This window comes from Meleagris gallopavo, chromosome 14 (genome assembly GCF_905368555.1).
Source record: "Meleagris gallopavo chromosome 14, MGAL_WU_HG_1.1, whole genome shotgun sequence".
NCBI lineage: Eukaryota > Metazoa > Chordata > Aves > Galliformes > Phasianidae > Meleagris > Meleagris gallopavo.
Genome location: NC_139417.1, coordinates 16,139,992 through 16,161,212, shown reverse-complemented (window position 1 = coordinate 16,161,212; position 21,221 = coordinate 16,139,992). Strand labels below are relative to the sequence as shown.

The following is a 21,221-nucleotide window of genomic DNA, read 5'->3' as shown; positions in this document are numbered from 1 at the left end:
CAGTTTAGAAGTGTTCGTGAGTCTCAAGCAACTTTGTGGGCCAAGTAAAGCACAAGAAGCATTTTTTGTTGTACTATTCTATCAACTGAGCTTTTAAGGCAGCCTCATGAAAAGGAATTTATTATTTTAATGGCACTTTCTCTCTGCTAAAATGTCTTGCTAACTTACTGAAGCTGAGCTTGAAATAATAGAGAAAAACTATCAGAAAAGCTGTGATGTAGTTTGGAGCTGAGTGAAAATTGTGCCGAAATCTGAGCCTACCCAAACCCTGAGCTAAATGTAAAATGCCCCCAGGATTGTTTGGATCATCGTGCAACCTGTTATGGATAACGAGCAGTCGATTTCTCTGTCGTTGGGTTTTGTTGCTGTGCTAGTTGTTTTTTGCTTGATTTTTTTCTCCTTTACTTGGTGATGTACAGTGCAAAGCCCCTGCATACCGTGTAAATGCCATTTTACCTTCCCAATAAGAACATGACGATTAGAAGAGCTGTGGAGAGCTGTATGGGCTTCAGCTGAGCAATGTCTGAGTCCAACCTAGGGTACAGCTCCCATCTGCCAACCCCCATTTGCACCTTTTCTTCCCTCAGGGTGGACCTGGCTCTCTTACAACAAATAAAGTGGAGATTTTGATGCTGATTTCAAAGGATGCTAAACTGAGCTCCATGAAAAGACAGTGCTAGCATGCAAAGCTCCTTTTCTTCTTTGCTTATTAATGCGACTAATTAAATGTTTGTATTTTTTAAGCACTAACTGGTTTTTGATGGTCGTTTAGAGACTTTGAGAAAGTCAATAATTTTGATGAAATAAGACTGTAGGCTCCAGAACAAAGTCCACAAGGAATGTGTGACGTTGCTAGGATACAGCTATTAGTATTTTCAGTGGCTGGGGTATTTTTTGGTGCGTTTTTTTTCATAGACTGGGTCTCACCTCTCTTACAAACAGCAGGATATGTGACTGCCTGATCCCATTTTCACAACGCTCTCCCACTTTACAGTAAGAAGGCAGACTTGACCTATTCGTTTCATCCACTTTTAGTTGAGAAGAAGCCACACACGAGTAGTTTTGACTTGAGCTACTTGGAGTGCGTTTGATCTGAATCTGGCGTTGGAGGTGCGGGATCGATGTCACAGTATGAAGTCAGTCTCCCTCTAGCGGTTCGCTTCCGGAGGGCCTTTGGTTTCACTGCCTTCAATGGGTACAATTTGCCGGAGTGCGATGCAAAGTTCAGCGACCCTCTGTGAGTGGTATTGAGCTCCTCATGTGCATGAGATGAGCATCAAGTCTGCACAAATGAGTTTATGTGTACTTTTTTTCTATTTTGTAAATCTTACATTTCTTGCAGTATCAACACAAGATGAAGCTTCCACCCGTGGCTCACATTGCAGCACTGCTCAGCGTGTAGGATGTGACTCTTTCATGTTATTTCCTTCAGCTGCATACCGGGCTGCCTGTCAAAAAAAGATCAGTATTTAAGCTCATGTTCCACATCAAAGCAATTGCCAGATGTGGTGCCAATAATATTCCTTTGAATTTAATGTAACACATTGAATAGCATGGTGGATGATGCTATTTTGAGATCCCCGGGTTTGGGGAAGCAATATCTAAGTGAAACACTGTGCAGATATTTTGCTAGGAAATAAGCAAAGGAAAGCTATTTGGAAGTTGTGCCCAGTGTATAATTCAGTTCAGATTTGAGGTCCACAAGTTTCTTGCATTTCTGCCCATGATCTCATTTTCACTAGGCGTTGTTTCTTTAGGTCCTACGATAGGTGTAATGCCTCCCATGCATGGGGAACAGGAAGGGATGAAATCAGAAGCCTGTTATCGAAAGCTGTGTCAGAAATTCAGGTCTCCCAAAGCCTGTTGCACGGGTTGGATATTATGCCAGTTCAGCTCCCCAAAAGCAACTGGGTCAAAAATAAAGATAAGGGCTTAGGGTCGGGCTGAAACTTCATGAGCAGCTGTGACCAAACAGCAGTGATTCTACAATGCAAAACACCTGGAAGGGCTGATGTCCTTCACACTGTTGCACTGAGCAAAGGCGAGCAGGGAGTTTATACGTTTTCTTTATGAGCATATTCACTTATGGAAAAAAACAAAAAAAAAAAAAAAAAAAAACCTCTGGGTTTTATTTGCTTTGTCATAAACCTGAGTTGCTATTTAGTGTTGGTTTTGCTTTATAAACTGTAAGGAAGAGAAAGCTGAGAAAAGTTTAATACCATTTGCCCCAGAGTGAGCAAACCCCCATAGGATTTCATAGGACCCTGGAAACAGAAGTTGTGATGTGCTGTCACCTCTCTGTGAAGTTCTGCGAGGACTTTAAGGGTAAAGCTTTACTTCTCTTTAACTATTTCCTGATGGTCAGCTTCTTGGGCAATCAGGGCTTCTCCACCTCTTAGGAGATCACCCCAAGTACTTTCCTTTGCACACTGCTGTGTAAAAGCTGCAATTCTTTTGCACTTCTTAATAGTGGAAAAAAAAGTGGATGTAGGAACTCAGTATCCAGAGTCTGTCTGAGATTTGCTCCAGTGTCATTCACAGACAGAAAGTGAATAGTAGGCTGTGTTTGCAAGGAGGTGATGGACACCTGTGGGATGTCCACACATGCATGTGTTTGGTCTGTGCCCCCTGCCTCTGTGGAAGGCAGTTTCCAGGAGGCAGAGGGGAAAAGCCTGTCCTGCAGAGCACTGCTCAGTACTGCTCGCTGACCCAGGCACTGGCTCATGCCTGCCAGAAAAACAGGGGGTGCGAGCCAGTTAGTTTTGAACAAAACAAAGTTATGCAATATCGTTTAGTTCTGACATGTTCTCAATATGCAGCAAATGAAGAACTCACTAAATACAGTATATCTCTGGCCATATCATTTGAATATAACTTGTTTCCATGACAACCTCTGCTTAACAGCTTGGCTGATATGAAATCATTCCTAGATGGGGGAGCGTTTGCCAAAAGCATTTGGATTCAACTCTTTAATATCATGCTTTAGGTTTTAAAAAATGTTTATTTAAGCCTTTGGAAGCAAATATCAAATCAGATCCCTTCATCCTCACCTCTGCTTTGGCTTTCACTTGATCAGTTCATCTTCCTGAGAAGCGATCAGAAGCAGCTCCTGCATTACTTAATATGCTTCTGAAGGCACAGGCAGTGTTTCAAGAGCCAGTGATCATGACAGCAGCCTTTGGTACAGGAATCACATTTCATGGCTGTTGGCTCTGCATGCCAGCAGGGCATCAGCAGCAGCTGGGCACAGCAGCCAGGGCTTGTGCTCCAGCCAGCAATCAAGGCCAGGGAGGTTTATGCTGCAGCAGGCTCTGGCTCCAAGTGAAAAAGAGGAGCACCAGCTAGACAGAGGTCTTTCTCAACATCTCACAAAGTTCCTTTTTTATCAGGAGAACCAAATAAGCAAAAGCTGGTTATCAGCTTGATGTTCCCCAAGGTGTCATACCTACTGCCTCGGAAATAGCTGTGGAATGCTTCCAGCATGGCAGTACAACATGACTGCTCAGATGGTGCTTGTTCTCTTCCTCGCTTGCAGGTGCTAAACAGTGTTAAAACATAGCTAAAATAAGCCTAATGCTTTCCTAATATTTCTCAAGTATGCAAGCACTGTAGTTGCCACAGTGATGTTATACAACTGCCAGCAAGGGGAAGGATGGTCCTGAATGCTTTAAGAGGCTGCCTGCCCCTTCCAGCCTCTGCTGCTTGTATTGCAGGAGTCCTATGCTCTAGCTGGAAGCAGAAGTTGTGAGAAAAGCCACCCAAGCAGGCAGATAATGCCTCGAGCATGTGTTGCTGCCAGGCTTGGGGATGATAAGGGCAAGGCTTTAAATGTCAAAACCATGGAAGGAGTTACAGTGTTTTTTTCCAGCTGCAATGTGCCTGCTTCAATGCTAGTCAGCTCCACACCAAAGTGCTTGGGCCCTCATAGCAAACAGGTGCTTAAACTAGGTGCAGGAAAGCAGTGCTAGGAGCATGCAGAATGGACCTGAACTGTATCTCTCACTCTACATCACTTGTTTGTTTGTTTGTTTTCTTTCTTCCCAATCCACCTTGCCAGTGCTTGTCTGGGAAAATTCAGCTGTTACCAGTCTGCAATCAGCTGAGCTGAGCTACCTGCTGACACCTCCTCTTAGCCACCCAGTTCTGCTCCGTAAGAACTTTTCATGGTAGAAAATCCTTTTTTTTTTTTCTTTTTTTTTTTTCTGACCTTCTGCAGAGATGAGCTGTGGTTACCCCATCTTTGCACAGCCTTGGAGCACGGAGTTGCACCCTAACACAGTTTGTGTTGCAAATCTGCTGGGGAAGGTACGGAGGCACAGGAGATGGCATCAGCAGGGTTTCTTTAAATGTGAACGTTCTGGGGATGCGGCAAATATCAATGAAACACATTGTTAATTAAAGCCTATAAATCTCTCTCTCAAAGTGCTAGCAATTTCCTGGGACTCCTCATCTCTGAATTGGTTTTGTTCAGTGCAAGGAGGCTGAGCAGGATCAGGACGCTGCTCTCACCTTCATTTCTCCTTGTGAGATCCCCCTCAGGAGATGTGTTCTTGCCTCTGTGTCACGACTTAGAAATCTCTGTAGGTGTAGGATGTACGTGCTAATTCAACGCATCCTGTGATTGCCCTTCCTCCCAAACCAGATTAATTTACTGCTATCTGAGATTCCCACGACAAAACTTGTGCCCCTGCAAAGCCTGCCATTTACTGCTGTAAACAAGAAATAAATGGAGGTTTACATGTCTCATTTGGCATAATGACACAGGCTGTGCTGCCTGCTATTTGCTCTGTGTTGGAAGTGTGGGGGTTGTGCGTTGATATTGTTCCTTACAGCTCAGGTTGTTTGCAACAAAATCATTTGTTTTCAGTTTCAGCTGTAATTTTCTGGAGGATGAGCAGCTCTCTGGTGATGGGATCTGGAGGCTTTCAATGAAGTATGTTTGTCCCATCAGAAGTGGCTTCAAAGGGATTTAGTGCTTGTAATGTGTGCTGCTGGCTCTGGCCTTAGTTCCAGAGGGACTGTGCAGCATAGTAGAAAATTAACACTTCATTGGCAGCTTCAGCAGAGGGACAATAAAAACATCACGTGTGAGGGCTGTTGGTGGCCCAAGGGAGAGTGGTGCCCCTTTAGGTCACAGCAAACCCATGCTCTCCTACTTTTTTCTTTTCCATCTCTCCTGATCAAACCCAGGCTGCTGTGCCCAGATACAGCCATCTATTGCAGCACTTTGCTCAGGGTTAACATCTTGGATGGCTCACTGTTGAAACAGTGGGCACACCAATGAATTTCAGACTTCAAGCTCTCCCAGTCATTATCTTGCCTTCTATTTAAAGAGCAGTAAATTAAATTGCAGGAGATGGTGCAACTGGTTTTCCAGACCTTATTTAATTTGGCTGAGCAGTTAGCATTTTCCATCTGCACAACATAATCATTAACTTTTTTTGTTTCTTCACCGTCACTGTGCAGATTGCTTTTCACGGGCGATCTCTGCCCTTACTTACTGCCACATTTCATTTCTTTGCAGGAGCGCAGCTCCATTGATTCTTCTTTTAGGAAGGAGCACGTATAAAATTATTCATCCTACTAACGGAGCTTGCAAAGAATCCTATGTGATTCATGGTCTTTGATCCTGCTATCGCTTATGTGGGTGTTTAACTTTACTACAGTCCCACTGGGGAGAATCTTAAATTAAGAAAACACTATTATAAAAATAACGTGAGCCTTTTAAGCACAAGCCCATGCTGGATGATGAGAAACACCTCCCTTTAAACAAGCATGCAAATTAAACAGGTGGTAGAGAAGATGAGAAGAAACGAATTAACCTCTTCAGGTCTGGAAAGCTGTGCCGGGGGAGGGCGGGGGCCGTGGGCTCACGGAGGCTGCAGGGCTCACGGAGCGTCCCGACGGCAATAGGGGTGGGTTCGGGTGATGCCGTGCGGAGCAGCCGGGGGTTGGACTTGGCCATTCCCGGTCTCCGCCCCGCGCCCTCCTCCGCCCCACCCCATCCCCCGGGGGCGGAACCGCGGGCCGGCCGGGCAGGACATGGAGCTGAGCGCCCCGGGCCCGGCGCCGCCGCGACAACCGGGAGGCGATGAGGAGGGGGCCGAAGCTCCGGGGCTGCCGCTGCACTCGGCGTGGACCTTCTGGCTCGACAAGTGAGCGGGGCGGGGCGGGGCGGGGCGGCTGGGGGTAAATCGCTGCTCCTTCTGGCTTGGTGGTGGGACAGCGGGAGTCGGGTCGTGTGCTGCCTATAGGAAAACTTTTGGTGTAACGGGCTGGGTTGCGGGACTATGTTTCACGCAGCCACTCGACGAGCCGCTTCTGTTGTCCTTCGACAGCCGCACGTCGGTGCGGGCGATCTCCACGCCCCAATTTTAGCCGTGACGCCGCTCGGGGCAGCGGCCGTAGGGCCGTAACCCTTCGTGCCCGGGCCGGGGATCCTGCGGGTGGGAAGAGAACAGTTATGAGGGTGAGCAAAACTGCGTTATCGCAGCGCTGTGCCTCCGTGCGTACCGCAGTTCGTGTGCCTGAACTTTTATCTCCCATCTCCAGCGGTCACAGGGAGCTCCCCGGGCTGCCTATAAGCACTAGAAACCGAAACAGAAAGCTTGGATCCTGCCCTATTTACCTTGCTTTGCTGTGCGTTTGTTGTCTCGTTATTAATCTTCTGTATTCCCTCGTTTTCTGTTTCTGGTGTTTCTTCTCTCCCCTTGCTCAAGAGCACTCCTCTGCTCTGAAGGCCTTTCCTCACTCCGCGGAGCTCTGCTCCTTCAGGTTGTATCTCTTAAACGTGGTGACAGAGAAACGGAGCACGTTCATTGCAGGGCAGTTGGACTGGATGACCTTTAAAGGTCCCTTTCAACTCAAACGTCTCTGTGGATGGTGTGGAACTGCTGGAAGCGTGCAGGTGATCTCAGGTCCTGCAAATCAAGTCTTACAAGTAACCTCAGCAGTTATTTCTGACCTCCCGATTTGGTTGCAGATATGGTCAGGGTCTAAGCTGTGCTTTCAGTTTGGTTACTCTTGAACACTTCTGTGTGCTGCTGCTGAAGCTGCTGTGCAGGTGTGCTGTGCCCACAAGCCAGGTAGGGAGGAGCAGCCCGGCTGTACAACCACTGCTGGAAGTTAAAGGCCAGTTCAAGTTACTGAGGTGTATCATGATTTTTTTTTTCTTATGTCTTGATTCTGCTATATTTTAGAGTCTTAGAATTCATTATCTTAATTTATCCGTCATTCTGATCTCTTCTAAGTACATTTAATTAGGCAGTTGTTCTTCCTTATCTTATTAAACCATATAATATATTAAAAAAGTGGTGCTAGGGATCTGCATGTCTTTAGTCATACATATATACAACACTGAGTTCTGTTTACCACCAACGGTAACAGAATGATGGCGGGGAACAGGGATGAAAACAAAACAGAAGAGGTGTTCCATGCATTAAAATAAATACCTAAGGCATTTAAAAGCACACTTGAAATATGTTTTATTGCATGGCTAAGAACTGCAGTGTGAGGAGCTTGCTGTGTCACTACAGGCTCTGTAATGTTATTGGTGCACCTGCTGATGAGGTGTTGCTTGGGCTCATACAGGATGAACACAGCACAGAGTACAGCTGGGTGTTTTATTGTACCTCGGTAACACCTGGTATGGAGCAGTGCTGTTAGCTATGAGATGGTATTGATTTTGACGGTAGCTGTGTGTTAAACCTGGTATTTGGGCTGACATGCAGGAGGAAGTGACACTGGAGGGTAAATACAAGTTGGGAGGGGTATGGAGAGATGTGTATTGTTCTGTTATACTCTAGTGAGAGAGATCCATGGCATATGTTTTAACACCACCAACACGTGTCTTTTTATTAAGTCACACTTAAAATATATACCCAAAAAGCAGACTTCCTATAGCAGCTAGTGATATGAGCAATTCACCTAGGCTCAGCAGCCTCACTTTTATCAGAGCTTCCCTGGTGCAGCTCCTGCCTCAGTAGTGAATGGCTTTATTTGATCCACATCAGCGTTGCTTCTCTAAGTGCCATGGCACAAGTGTAGCAGGGGGGGGCTGTGATCCCGTTGCTGTTATCTCACACACGTCATGGGAGATTTGCATTTCCTCTAAGTGCAGAGCCTTCCTTAGTGTGTGTCTAAAATACTAAGTCTGGGAATGCTCTTTGTCATAGAATCATAGATTCATTACGGTTGGAAAAGACTTCTAAGGTCATCCAGTCCAACCATCCATCCATCACCAATGTTGCCTGCTAACCACGTCCCTTAGCACCACATCTGTCCTTGCCTTAAACACCTGCATGTACAGTAACTGCACCACCTCCCTGGGAACTGATCACTCTTCTGGAGAAGGGGGTGTGTGGAAATACTCATAGGCAGACACTTCATGTGAGACAGAGAAGCTGGCTTTTTTTCCTTCTGTGGAAAGAAATGAGATTTCCTTCTTAAATTGTTAAAGTGCTTCAAGGTCAAGATCTGCAGGTTCCCGAGCTCATACTGGCATGATGTCTCTGTAGTGCTTTGCATGCAATGCTCTGGTGACGTTGGAGGCCTGGGCAGTGTCAGCAGGGTTTGCAGATGCCTTTGGTGTCACACTAGGAAGCAGATTCCTGCTGGTGGCTCGTCACACGCCTGCTTGTCACAGCGAGGGATTGGTGTGGGGTTCTGCCTTTTAAATGAAAGGTTGTTTTTCTGACTTTTGCAGTACTGTGGGTTGATTGATATATATGCACAGACACTTAAGATTGTGATTATGCCTCACAAAACGTAATAATGTAAAAGTAAGGATTAGAAATCTGGTCATTATATTCGTATTGGACAGTGTATTCAATGTGAAGATTGCACAAGTGGGAATTGAAGTGAAATGGCAAAAGGCTCGGATGTCATGGATAACGGGACAGGCTGGCAACTTGAAACCATCCCTTAATGGGAGCTGGGGTTGTACATCTGTGTAAATATAAAGATGGTGAAACTGATTTTGTTTTTTTGCTGTGTATGTATGGGTGTGATGCAAATAGCCTGCCTGCTTCAGTGTGCCCTTAAATGTTTACAGCTATACTAGGTAAGTCCTTCCCTGCTGAAATAAGAAGGTACCAGAGCTGCTACTTGCCTGCTTTTTCCCTATGGAAAGTTGCAGGTTTGGCAGCAGCAGCTCTTGGTCCAACACGTGTGTGCTTGCAGGGATGGAGATGATGTACGCCCTTGCAAAAAGGCATCTTTGGAAGATCAGAGTGCATCTGAGCTGCCAGCTTTGCTGCCATGCCACTTCCAGCAAACAGCAGAATACCAGCACCCTTCTTTACAGTGCTACCAGCAATTGAACAGAGCTCACACAAGAGCCCACTGCAGAGGCCTCAGTTCTAGATAAACTCTGTAGTTTCTAGATAAACACTGCAGGGCTCTGACCCAACTGCTTTTCTTCTCAATTTGCTCCAGCGGTGCTTTTTGGGTCATTTTGTTTCTGTTGTAACTTTTGTGTAACTTTTGGGGGAAAAATATGCTAATAAGTGTTGTCAAATGTGAAGTAATGTTTATAGACAACTGGAGGAAAGAGTAAACATTTGCAGGTAAATGTATCCTTATATACTGCTTTTTCTCTCCCCAGGTTATACTGATGAGATCCATATAAATGTCATTTAGTAGATAAATTCTGATAACCGAGCCGTTTCCATAATAATTGGGAATTGTTATAACTGAGCACATCAAATATTTGAAACTAAGCTTAATAATTTCCCTTTTTCCCTATAGCAAAATCCTATTTATCTAGAATCATCTATTTCATCTATTAAAGCTCATGAGTAGGTGGCTTACAATGAAAAATGATGGTTAATATTATAAAAACGTTCAACCCAGTAAATGCATTTTGACAGGCTTTGATGGCTTGAAATCAGTCTTTGTCTGCATTCAGAATGGATTGCCGGATTTATTTAGTTGCCACAGCATGTTTTTGAGCTTATGCTTTGTAAGTAAATATTTTGCTTATTTGTAGCAAAGCCATTAGGGCTGAGTACTGACAGTGGTGTCTCCAGAAGTGCTCAGTGACTTTTAAGGCTCCAGCGAGAGGCAGGGATTGATTCCCACTGGGAAACAAAGGGCAGTGTGAGCATGTCTGAAAACAACTCCTATCCTTGGTTCTGTGCAGGGAAACAGAAGAGCTACAGTTCAGCAGTAAGCATTAACATCAGCACAACCACCTGGAGGTTTATTCATGGGTGAAACAATGGAATTTATCTTTGTGTCTCTTGTTCTTTATTCTTGAAGCTGGCAGCGGGGCTCAGTTGAGGTGGTTATTCCCGTTTCCATGCTCTGTTTTGACCAAACAGTCCAATGAGATGTGGGATGGTGGGTCTGATCTGCTTGGACAACCCCGAAGTAGCTTTGAAATGTCACCCCAAAATATTCAGAAGGTGCAGGAAAGTGTTGGGAGCCATAGGGCACAGAGTGGGCAGATAGGAGAGCTGCTGGATATTCCCTGGGCAGGCTCTCCATGGGGAATCCAGATGGGCAACTCCGGTGGGCCATCAACCCATTAATGCCCATCTCCAGCAGAGCTTTCTGTGTCCAGCTGCTGCTCCTGGCACGGCTGGCTGGATCGTTCCTTCCTGCTCATGGCTATTTGCAGTGCTTGTTGAGTTAATTCAAAACTAATTGTTTGCAGTGGCAGTAATTGGAAGTTCAGTATGGATGTATCAGCTGAATTCTGTTATTGGTAGCAGTAAAATTATCCAAAGTGGAAAAACTCCGTAATAACCTGCAAATACTGACCCTTAAACGAAGCTTCCTATCTTGTGTATGGAGCCTTTCAGCAAGGTGCATGATCACCTGACTATTCCTAGATTAGGAATAGAAATAAATGAACAGTCCGTCACCTTGACTTCCAAAACCAATAACTTGATGTCAGGTGGGTTGTTTTCTTTGTTTTTTTTTTTTCAGCTGACAGTTCTTCAACATCAAAATGAACCACCTTCTGGCCTGGGAGTGGAATATTCTGTTTCTCATTTTTAGCTGATCTTGAAAGTGGCATTAAATAGCTACATGACTACTGCAATTACATAGATAACCTTTGAAAGCTGTTGTTACAGAGCAGATAATCTGTTTTTAAGATAGCAGCCCTTACCACAGCAGCACCTCAGAGCAGCATCAGTGTGAGCACGTGGAGAGAAGATGCTGCAGAATGGTTGGGTTGGAAGGGGCCTTAAAGATCATCCAGTTCCAACCCCTTGCCCATATCTCATCCAATGTGGCCTTGGGCACCCCTGTGGGACACACAGCTTCACTGGGCCGTTGTACTGCGCAGCCGCCCCCAGGCAGTGGAGGCTCTGAGATCTGCAGGCTGGTAGCGAGACGTGGGTCGTTCCTTGGTCGGTGGTGTGAGACATAAAGGAGCAAAGTTAGCTTGGATTTTGCCCATTCATGGACAATCATATGTGCTTCTGTAGTTCATGAGCCATACAGATTGCTCTCTCTCTTTTCCCTCTCCTCTCTTCCCTTTCTCTTCCCTCTCTTTCCTTTTCCTCTTTTTTTCTTTTTGCCTCCCCTTTTTTTTTTTTTTCTCCCAGTCAAGCTCACAGCGGGAATTCAGAACGTAAGGCTGTGTTTTTGCCACGCCCATCACTCAGCCTCGCACCCGGCAGTTCTCAGCGCGCTGCCCCATGCAGGACGCGTCGGTCTGGCTGTTTCCCGCGCCCCGTGCCGTCCCCTCAGCGGCGGTAGGCGCGGTGCTGGCCGGGACGCACTGCCACCTGGCGGCGGGACGGGGCAGCGCCGCGCCGTGACCACAGCGGGTGGCGCTGCCTGAAGATCAGAGCGGGAAGGAAAGCCGGGCACGGTGGGAGGCGGGTCGAGTTTGCGCTAATTGCAGTTACTCAGAAGTTTGCTGGGAAACGCGATGCTCGAATTGGACAGCTTTGTTTTTCTTTCTTTCTTCCCGCAAGGTCCCTTCCTGGTACCACAGCAGCTGAATGCGCTTCAAACCTGAAGAAGATTTACAGAGTACAAACAGTGCAGGTGAGATACTGGAATTTTGCGTGCTGCAAACACGAAACATAAGGTGTGAAGTTACCCGAACACCCATCTGGGTGAGACACGCTTGGCTTTGCTTCCCCGTGGTGGGAGATGTGCCTCGTGGCTGTGTGGTGTTCCTTGGTCGCTGTTTGAATTGCCCTTGGCTTTGCCAACCAGAAGAGGGGATGGAGGGACCTGAGTTGCCACTGATGCCTGTGCTGCACTGTTACACTTGGTGATTTCCAGTGTGTTTTCTGTCTTTTCTCAAAGTTTGAATGCAGAAAATCATTACACAAAGGCACAGTATTACAGTGCTCGTTTTTCTCTCTGCCCTTGAGCAGATTTTTTCTGATACTTCCATCAAGCTGTCTTGCATTAAAGTGCTCTTACATCACAGAGCACTCACAGCAACGAGGAATTCTGCGTGTCTGTGTCATCTGTTGGTGCCAATCAGTGGGCATCTCTTGCTAGTAAATCAGGTTTCTCTTTTAATACCAGAGTTAGCGTGAAATTCAGAGGATTAGTCTTTGTCTTACCATGGTGCTCAGTTCATGAAGCCTCTGAAATCATGCTGATGGCAATGAACTAGGGATGGTTTCCACTGGGCTTCCTCGTCAATGACTGTCAGCCTGCGCTGTGTGTGATGTTGTCTCCAGCAGCAGCCGTGGGAGACAGCCTGCACGTAGGAGGTGCTGGACGAGGCTGTCTACAGCTGGCACGGCATGGAGGCTGTTTGCAGGCCCTGGGTTTGGGTCCAGGAGTGCAGGGAGGCAGCAGGAGAGGGAGGCAAACTGGAGTGACTTTTCCTTCTCTGCTAGCGAAGGTAATGGCTTTTAAAGAGAAGAGCCAAGGGCTGTTGGAATTTTACCACGTAGCGTTGCAATCTTTGTTTCTAAAGTTGTGCTAATGATTAAATATTAGATGAACTAATACTTAATTAGCTGTACTAATGCTCAGTGTTACATCCCTGCGTGTCGCTGCAACACAAGTCTTTAAAGGCCTTTCTTCATCCCAACTGCTGGATAAAGAAGAAAGGGAATTGGGCTCTCTTTACTCTTCCCTCCCTGTTGCTCATTGCTGCTGTTAGTGCCTTTTATCCACCCAAGTGCATCACAGCTTCTGCTTTTTTTCAGCAGAAAAGTTAGAAAGTGAGCTGATGGATCCTGGGTCCTTTCATTCTCACCCATTCCTGCACTACTGCATGCATCTCAGGTTCATGGTCTCATGAAACCCTTTATTGTGAATCTAGGTAGAGTATTTGGATTATAGTTAGGTACTTGGCTCAGCAGAATTATTGCTTGGTTTTGTTTATTTGTAGTTCAGGCTGATTCCAGTGAAGTTTTGGATGAGTCCTAATTGATGCCAAGTGGAGAGTTTTTACTTAAAGTATATTTAAGTATGTGCTTTTAGTATGTTTAAAAAGTTTTCAGTACTGATTTGTTCTGACACACCTCAGCGTAACTCTGATTTTGATATTTTTTCTCTCTATTCATACATACTCTGTCTCTAAAGCATATGGAAGCAAATTAAATAACTACAACATATATTTGCCACACACTGGGGCACAGTCATTCGGAGTTACCGATAGATGTTTGGTAGACTTTAGAAGGTCATTGGTATCCTTCTTTCTGCCTCCACCTTAAGCAGGATTGGATCTTCCTCACCCTCCCCTGTGAAGTTGCAATCGATTGACTTTGGAGCTTTTTCTTGCAGTATAGAAGGCGATGGGTCTTTGGCAGTAAGGTGCACAACAGTTTTAGAGAAAATGACCACAGAAGTAAATCTGCACTGAATCCATTCTCTTAATGCAGTCAGTGTTTCTGTGTGTTTGCTCGATGAAGGATTTCTGGAGTGTCTACAACAACATCCCTCCCGTGACGAGTTTGCCCCTGCGATGCAGCTACCACCTGATGCGTGGAGAAAGACGGCCCCTGTGGTGAGTGCTGCTGCGTGGAGATGCTGGGAATGGGCAGGGACAAACCCTGCATGGAGAGGGGTGGTGGGCATGGGCAGGAGGAGGGCTGTGTTTCTGCTGCCAGCCAGTGCCACAATGTGAGAGCTACAAGGAGTGTTCTGGGCTCGTGTCGAGCTCAAAAGAGAATCTTTCCTAAAAACACAGGCTGGAATTTAATTCTACTTTGGAACATAAAGGTCAGAAAGAAATTAAATTGTGAATTAACAATTAAGAAATTAAAATGTGGCTTTGAAAACCAGTTTGGGAATACACAGAACATTACTTGTATCTGAAATACTCTATTGCTTTTTTTCTCTTTGCACTGATGCTGGTTTAATCATGATGCAAATGACTGCATCCTTAACTGTTCTTCACCTGTACAAAAGCAGAGTGTATGCATAAAGATGTGCATACGAGCTTAGGTTAAAAATAATTTAAGGCATCATGAAGTGATGCATTGCAGCAAATTCCCACTTGATTGTGGGACAGTAATGAAGTAATGTATGAATCACTGATGTTTTCCTTTCGGAAATTGAGTTTAGCATGCCTTCTTCCTGATCCAGTTCCTTCACATCTTAATTAGCTGAGCCATTTACCAAAGAGACTTGATCTTTTGGACATCATTTGCACCAGATTGTGATTGGATTAAGGTTTCCTAAGCAGATCATAGTCTCAATAGCTGGATGTTGAGTTACTCTGGGAGGTTTCTGGCCTACCCTGTGTTAAAAGGAAATGCTTTCCTAGAGGGAAATGCATGTGAAGATCAGTGTTACTTTTCTAACAGTACTGTGACTGATCAGAATAGCTAAGTTGATTTAGAGAGAGATGGTGGTGTCTGTATAAGCCCTTGTGTGCAGTACTTGGGAACTTTGGAAGGGTGAGTGAGAACACTTTTGGTTTTCCTCAAGTTTTAGTTTTGGTTTGGTAAGTCCCTATTAGACAAGTAAAAAGCAAAGTCCTTTCTTGATGGTGCTGCATCTGCGTTACGGCTGTCCAAGTAAAGTGCTGCATTTTGGAAAGGGATTGCAGGAGGTCTGTGCCATCAGTAGCCCAGACAAGCTTCGGGCTGTTTGTTTGTTTGTTTGTTTTGTAAGAATAGGGAAATTAATTTCTGGTTGTCACAAAGCTGAAATGAAGTTTGCTCGTTTGTTGTTGTGTGTTTGTTTTTTTTTTTTTAATTAAACTGGTTAAAAAAAATAAGCTGCTTCTGTGAAAATATGCCCGAGTTTTTCCAAAATAAAAGGTTACCATAGTAAGACATGAAATTGCTTTGTGACTTGTTCCCATGCAGTGTGCAGCCACTTCAAAGCCTGTCTGTAGCCAGGGAAAACGTATATATTTTCCAACACACAAACCTTAGGAGAGAGATTAGGTGTTGAGAGATGCAGTTCATATGAACAATGAAAGAATTATATCTGATGTCAGAAGTCATAACTTGAGTCATGCTACCCAGAGTCAGTAATTGCATTTCAAAAGGGAATTTTCCGGGCAAATTAACCCCCAGACATAGGTTTATCTGGATGTGCATTTCAGTGCTTATTTTACTGATCTATTTCCCATAACTAGGGAAGAGGAAAGCAATGCCAAAGGAGGTATATGGAAAATGAAGGTCGCTAAAGAAAGTACGGTATGTAATACTTTATTTAGAAATATTTAATAAGTAGCTGTTGTAAAACTTTCTAGGTTTGACATTACCCAAAGTAACAACCAAACACCATCTAAGTCTACAATGTTTTGCTTTAAGATAGTGAGGAAAAGTTTCTTTTCAGATGATTCAGTATTTTGCACTTTCAGTCACATTTGTTGATGTATTACAAATCAAATGAAAGCTGCAGCATTCTATTCCACTTCCATTTGGCAAACACGGTATTTTCTAACCAGCTGTATCCACAAGACTTGGTTTGCCTGCAGGCACTCAAAATATACAAACATCTCTTCCTGATTATAGCCAGAACCTCAACAATGCTCTCAAGACTCCACGCACACAGTTCAGCACAAATGCCAGTTTCACTGAGCACCAAATGCTCCCAAACTACCCAACTCAATAGGAGTGTTGTGCTTGGCACTGCCTGTGCCCACCATGTCTGGGGGTGAGGAGCTCTGTGCTTTGCTGTGCCCAACGAGGACTTATGTTTTCCAGGGGTGCTGGGTCTCATCTAATGTCTCCCACTGGTAAGGAAGGATCTTGCTCAGTCTCTTTTCCCAATCCCTCCTGTGATGGCTCTGCTGCTTACCAGGCTGTTTGTGATGTCATAAAAAGCCATTTGTGCTTATTTGTAATATGATTGTGTAGCCAGGGGAGTTTTTTGTTAAGTGTATGGGAGTAAAGAAGAGTGGTGTCCCCTTTGGCAAGAGTTGGTTGTCTATCACTGTCACATCACTACTGTGTGTACCTCTTGTGAAACTGCAGTGTTTGAGTTTTCTTTCTGAAATTTGGAAACACAAAAGATAAGATCTGTTCAGGCATGTTGTTGTTCTATCCCTGCTGAAACAAGTGGCTGTGTGCTGGGTGTTGTGCCCCTATCAAATGCGTGCTGAGTGACTTTCCCTGCAACCTGTCATGAAGGGAAGGTCTGAGCTGTTCACGTGTTATTTGTGTGCCAGTGGGGGCTGGGTCAGACCTTCAAACAGTGAACATGAAGTGTGAGAAAAATGTGACAGCCTTGAGGAAGGCATTGGATGCTGAAAGATGGTACTTGAAACTTCAGCCAAAAGCTAATTGGCTTTGCCTGTGGGCTTGCTTCTGTATGTGAATTGCAGCTTTCTTCCCTCCAATCCCAAGTGATCACAAAAGATTCTGAAATGTTATTTTCTTTATTATAATCCAAGGTGTGAAGATGGTCAGAGGTGACAAATGGTTTTGGGAGCTGCATTGTGGGTGGTGAATTTAGGGAGCTCAGAGAAGCCACGTGTTTCAGAGCCTGAGTGATCACCACTTCTTGAGATGAGGATGCTTTCTGATACCTAAATGATAAATACCCCCACTTGTCCCTGGAAGGTTTAATTGAAAGAGAGCCTGACTCAATTTTTAGTACTTTTGTAAATAGCATAAATAACAACTCATGTCCATTTCTCCATTTTGGCTCTGTGCTTCTAATCATCACAAACCCCCCATGGCATCTCTTTGGCCAGGAAGGAAGATCTTGTACAGCCCTCGTTGGAAAAGCTGATATGCTTGAGCAAAGCTTGGTGAGGGTGGGAGGGAAAGGCAGTTTTTCTGAGGAAATCAGTCTTTCTATTGGTGTGACTGACAAAATACTGACATTTAAATGTTGTTGCATGTGTACAGTGCTTCTGTATGCTGGTTTTTAATACAAAAACTAATACTTTTTAGATCCTCATAAGCCTGATCCTGCAACTGCTTACTACTGGATGAAGTGCTTCCTACCCGTGAGGCCATTAGGACAACTCAGTAGTGAGCACTGTGCCTGGTAACGAGAGTACATGGTCATCCCACATTCATATCTGGGCTGGTCACTTGCAAGGACATCACCTCACATGCTGCCCCACCTCTAGAGCATCAGTTGTCCCATAGCCTGACTATGTGTTATATAGGATGAGATGATAATGAGTTACAGAAATGTGTGTTCCCAAAGACGGTATAGCTTGGAAACCCTTAAAGCAGTTTATTGGTTTGTTGTCTGCATAGCTGCTTGCTTTTTGCTTTAACCTCGGTGCGTTTAATTTTTTAATAGCACTAAAACTCAAGTTATCTCAAACAGCAGAATAGGCATTCTTTTAAGGCATCATATATTTTGGTGATGCAGTCAAATACAGAGGCTGATACATTCTTTATATACATATATATATTCTGTCACTCAAAATGCTCATCTTGGAGCATAGTGCTGTATGTGTTGGTCCAGAGACATTCCAAGTTTTGTATGGGCTTTGACTTAGGTGATAACAAATGTCAAAAGGAAATAAGAGTGTAACTGCTCTAGCAGAGCCAAAGAAAACGGCAGATAGCTGTTCCCCCTTATTTGAACTCCCTAGTGAGCATTCGTACTGTTGAAAGACAGGCTTATTTCATAGGCAAGGCAAATCAGATGTGATGCTTAAATATACATCCATTTCATTTACTGGTAGGGTTTTTCTGGCACTTCTCTTAGCACAGGCAGCGACTCCTTTCCACAGAAACAAACCATCACAATTAAAGCCTTAGGGTCTTTTCTCATGGGAAATTCTTGGGAGAATTCAGTGTGCAGTGAGAGATGGACATAGTGAAGGTAAACTTACAGTTTAAATACTAAACAATTTTTCTTTCTAAAATATATTTTTATCAGTTTTTATTTTCAAGTTCTAAATTCTTGTTCTGACTGTATTGAAGAAATTATGTAACACAATCATCTTTTTTGTCTGGACAACCTCGTAATGAGAACGCACTCAAAACTGAGCTAACAAAGGGAACTTTTAAATTGAGATAGTAGGGCAAAAGTAACTGCTACTACTTCTTCTTCTTAGGCAGCAGTTTGGAAAGAGCTCCTGTTAGCAACTGTTGGAGAGCAGTTCACAGACTGCTGTGCTGCAGGTAACTTGTAAGTGATTGCTGCTGCTGTGTCCATGTGATTACCAGGAGGAGGAGGAGGACAAGGCATTCTGGTGTTGCAGCACAGAGCTGCCTCTGGTCCCCAGCTCACCAGCCTATGTTCCTGGGAGGACGGCAGGTTATCAGGCTTGTAAACATCTCTTAGCCAGCATTTAAATGGTTGAGATTAAATTCTACAGTGCCACAATTCTGGAACCCCAAATTATGTTTCTATACCATTGTACTGTCACAGTTGGAAGATGCCAAATTGGATAGATGCCCCTGTTAGCCCTCGTGGGCTCCTGATTCCCTTGTAGGCAAGAATAGAAGTGATATTAAAGGTGAATGATTTTGTGGCACTTCATTAAAACCACTATGAGGTAACATTTACATAGTACAACAGTTTCTATAAATACAGTGTTTGTTAACTGTTCTGTCTGGTTTGAACATTAGTATTCTCTTCATTGGGGATTGCTCTTTCATTGCTTCAGTTTGTTCAACTTTTGGGCGCTTTCACAGCACATAAGTATTGAATTAGATGTGTCTCATTTAAAGTAGTTTTTAATGATGCTTCCTGTGCTCTGCAGATGATGAAGTCATAGGGGTGAGCATCAGCGTTCGTGACCGTGAAGATGTTGTACAAATCTGGAATGGGAATGCCTCCTTAGCAAGTGAAGCAAAAGTGTTAGAAAAGATACATAAACTTCTGCCTCACACCTCTTTCAGAGCCGTGTTTTACAAACGTGAGTATTTTCTACTGGCTGATCTCCACCTTTGTTAGAGAGACAAGGTGCTGGTGGGATGTTTCCATGGGAATAACCTCTCTAGTTCCTCATCAGCTATTTGGAAATGCAGCATCTCTCATTGCACTGAAATTATAACTTCGGGAATTGAAGAGATCTCTTTCTTTAGGCTCTATTTAAATGTGTATTTAAGTAGTGCATTCCCAAAAATTCCTCAGCACACTGTGTCCTCCTAGGCTGCTTGGACATCGTTGTCTTCTGTTCATCTTTTCAACTCCTTGGCAGAACTTATGTTTTTTGTACATCTTTCCCCTTCTCTCTCTCCCAGCACACAGAGAGCACCATGCCTTTGAAGGCCGACGTGGGAGACATTAAATGCAGCCTTAGGTTTGTGTGGTGAGGTGTCTGAGTGAGGACAGCAGGAGACCCTGCACAAGCACCACATGTGATGGTCCTCCTGAATTTAATGCTTCTCATTGGGCTGTTGCTACTGAAAATGAGGAAACGCAGTTGCCCTGACTGCTAAATGTGCCATTCATGACTTCTTACTTGGTTGTGATTTGAATTCATGTTTTTTTTTCTTTAAAAAGTTATTTGGCCACTATTTTTTTCAATCAGGTCATATTGATTCCTATTAAGATATAACATTTGGATTTTTCTGAACTCTTTGTACTTAAATGCAAACATGCACAAACGTTGGATGCTGCTTTTTTGAGATGGAGGAATACTGCCTTGGTGAAATGTGTTTTCAGTTTTCTTTTTGAGACATTCCTATCATATGAAGATTTACTCCCTGTCTTTGTCCCAGGAGATGAAGGAGTTGCATGGCATTATTCTAACGGGCTGTGCAATCTGCTCTTGCACTGACAACAGCACACATCCTGCAAAAGTAAATAGCAAAGTATTCACTGAATGGGCAACTGAAGAGATGTATTTATATGGGTCTGACCCTGGGTGAGATGATGTTGAATGTTTAAAGTGTGGTGACTCCCGAAGAACCCTGGTTCAGGCTAGAATTTAGAGATTTTGCAGTAAGAAACCCTGTGAACCACCCACCTCCAATTTATTTAAGAAGGGATGATAGTTACAATCTTTTCAGCTTATGATCTTTCTCTATACATTCATGACAGAAGTCACAAATTCTTTCTAACCCATTTGCCTAACCTGGTTCATCCCTCACACTTCTGGAGATGCTAGGCCTGCACCTGCAGAGGCTCAGATCAGAAATGCTGTTCACTTTGGTGCAAAGGAAGAAATTCTGTCACTTGTACTTTCCAGTGTCATTGCTCCTTGGTCATCTATTTTCTTTAATTTACAGGAAACAAATGGATTTTGTTTTACAGCATGAGTGTGAATATTAACCGCATTAATCTGTAAATGTTTGTATTGAGGTGTTGGTTTGCTTTACTGTTCTACCAAAGATTAATTTATCTCCTTGTGCAAGAAGAAGCTGTAAGATAGAGAAAGATTTGCACTCTGCTCAGCATTACTTTGTGGGTAAGAGTTCTTGTTTGGCAACTGGTCCAATGGCACTGATCTCCACGTTTGGTGTATTAAGAAGCAGCCATTAGAATCAAAGGTAGCAATAAGAATTACACATAGGAGAGGTTGGGTTTTTTTTTTTTTTTTTTTTGTAAACAACTTTGTATTTATGAATTCAAACTGTGCAGTTAGTGAGCATTATTAATTAAACACAATTTTGAAAATCCAATGTCTTGCTTCTGTGGTTGCTTTTTGAATCATCATAGAAGCACAGAATGGCCTGGGTTGAAAAGGACCACAATGATCATCTAGTTTCAACCCCCCTGCTATGTGCAGGATCTCCAACCACCAAACCAGGCTGCCTGAAGCCACATCCAGCCTGGCCTTGAATGCCTCCAGGGATGGGGCATCCACAGCCTCCTTGGGCAACCTGTTCCAATGTGTCACCACCCTAAAAATTGCATTTCTGGGATGAAATGTTCCTGCTCCATGGCTTTGGTGGTGTCTGGCAGTG

At 44.1% G+C, this 21,221-nt stretch overlaps 1 protein-coding gene across 3 annotated transcripts; it reads left to right on the top strand.

The window, feature by feature from the left end:
* The first annotated feature begins 5,913 nt into the window (after nt 1–5,913).
* EIF4E3 (eukaryotic translation initiation factor 4E family member 3) lies at nt 5,914–20,936 on the top strand. 3 transcript variants are annotated; one of them, XR_014886308.1, is made up of 7 exons: nt 5,914–6,155; nt 11,934–12,006; nt 13,815–13,939; nt 15,524–15,584; nt 17,292–17,388; nt 18,419–18,485; nt 19,070–19,139. XR_014886308.1 is itself a non-coding variant. In XM_010718731.3 (7 exons), exons 1-7 carry the CDS (start codon nt 5,929–5,931, stop codon nt 19,598–19,600), a joined length of 756 nt encoding a protein of 251 aa, XP_010717033.2. In that variant the 5' UTR covers nt 5,914–5,928; the 3' UTR covers nt 19,601–20,936. The 3 variants fall into 3 exon arrangements, 2 of the variants coding, with proteins under 2 accessions (XP_010717033.2, XP_085091817.1); XM_010718731.3 differs by lacking the exon at nt 17,292–17,388 and adding an exon at nt 19,554–20,936 and having other exon boundaries at nt 19,070–19,225; XM_085235691.1 differs by lacking the exon at nt 17,292–17,388 and adding an exon at nt 19,554–20,936 and having other exon boundaries at nt 5,988–6,155; nt 13,845–13,939; nt 19,070–19,225.
* The last annotated feature ends 285 nt before the right edge of the window (nt 20,937–21,221 follow it).

Coding starts and splice junctions, on each gene's coding strand:
- EIF4E3 (XM_010718731.3), top strand. CDS start 5,929: ATGCCGTGCGGAGCAGCCGGGGGTTGGACTTGGCCATTCCCGGTCTCC. Junction 12,007..13,814: donor ACAGAGTACAAACAGTGCAG/GTGAGATACTGG, acceptor CTCTTAATGCAG/TCAGTGTTTCTGTGTGTTTG. Junction 19,226..19,553: donor CAGAGCCGTGTTTTACAAAC/GTGAGTATTTTC, acceptor TCTCTCTCCCAG/CACACAGAGAGCACCATGCC.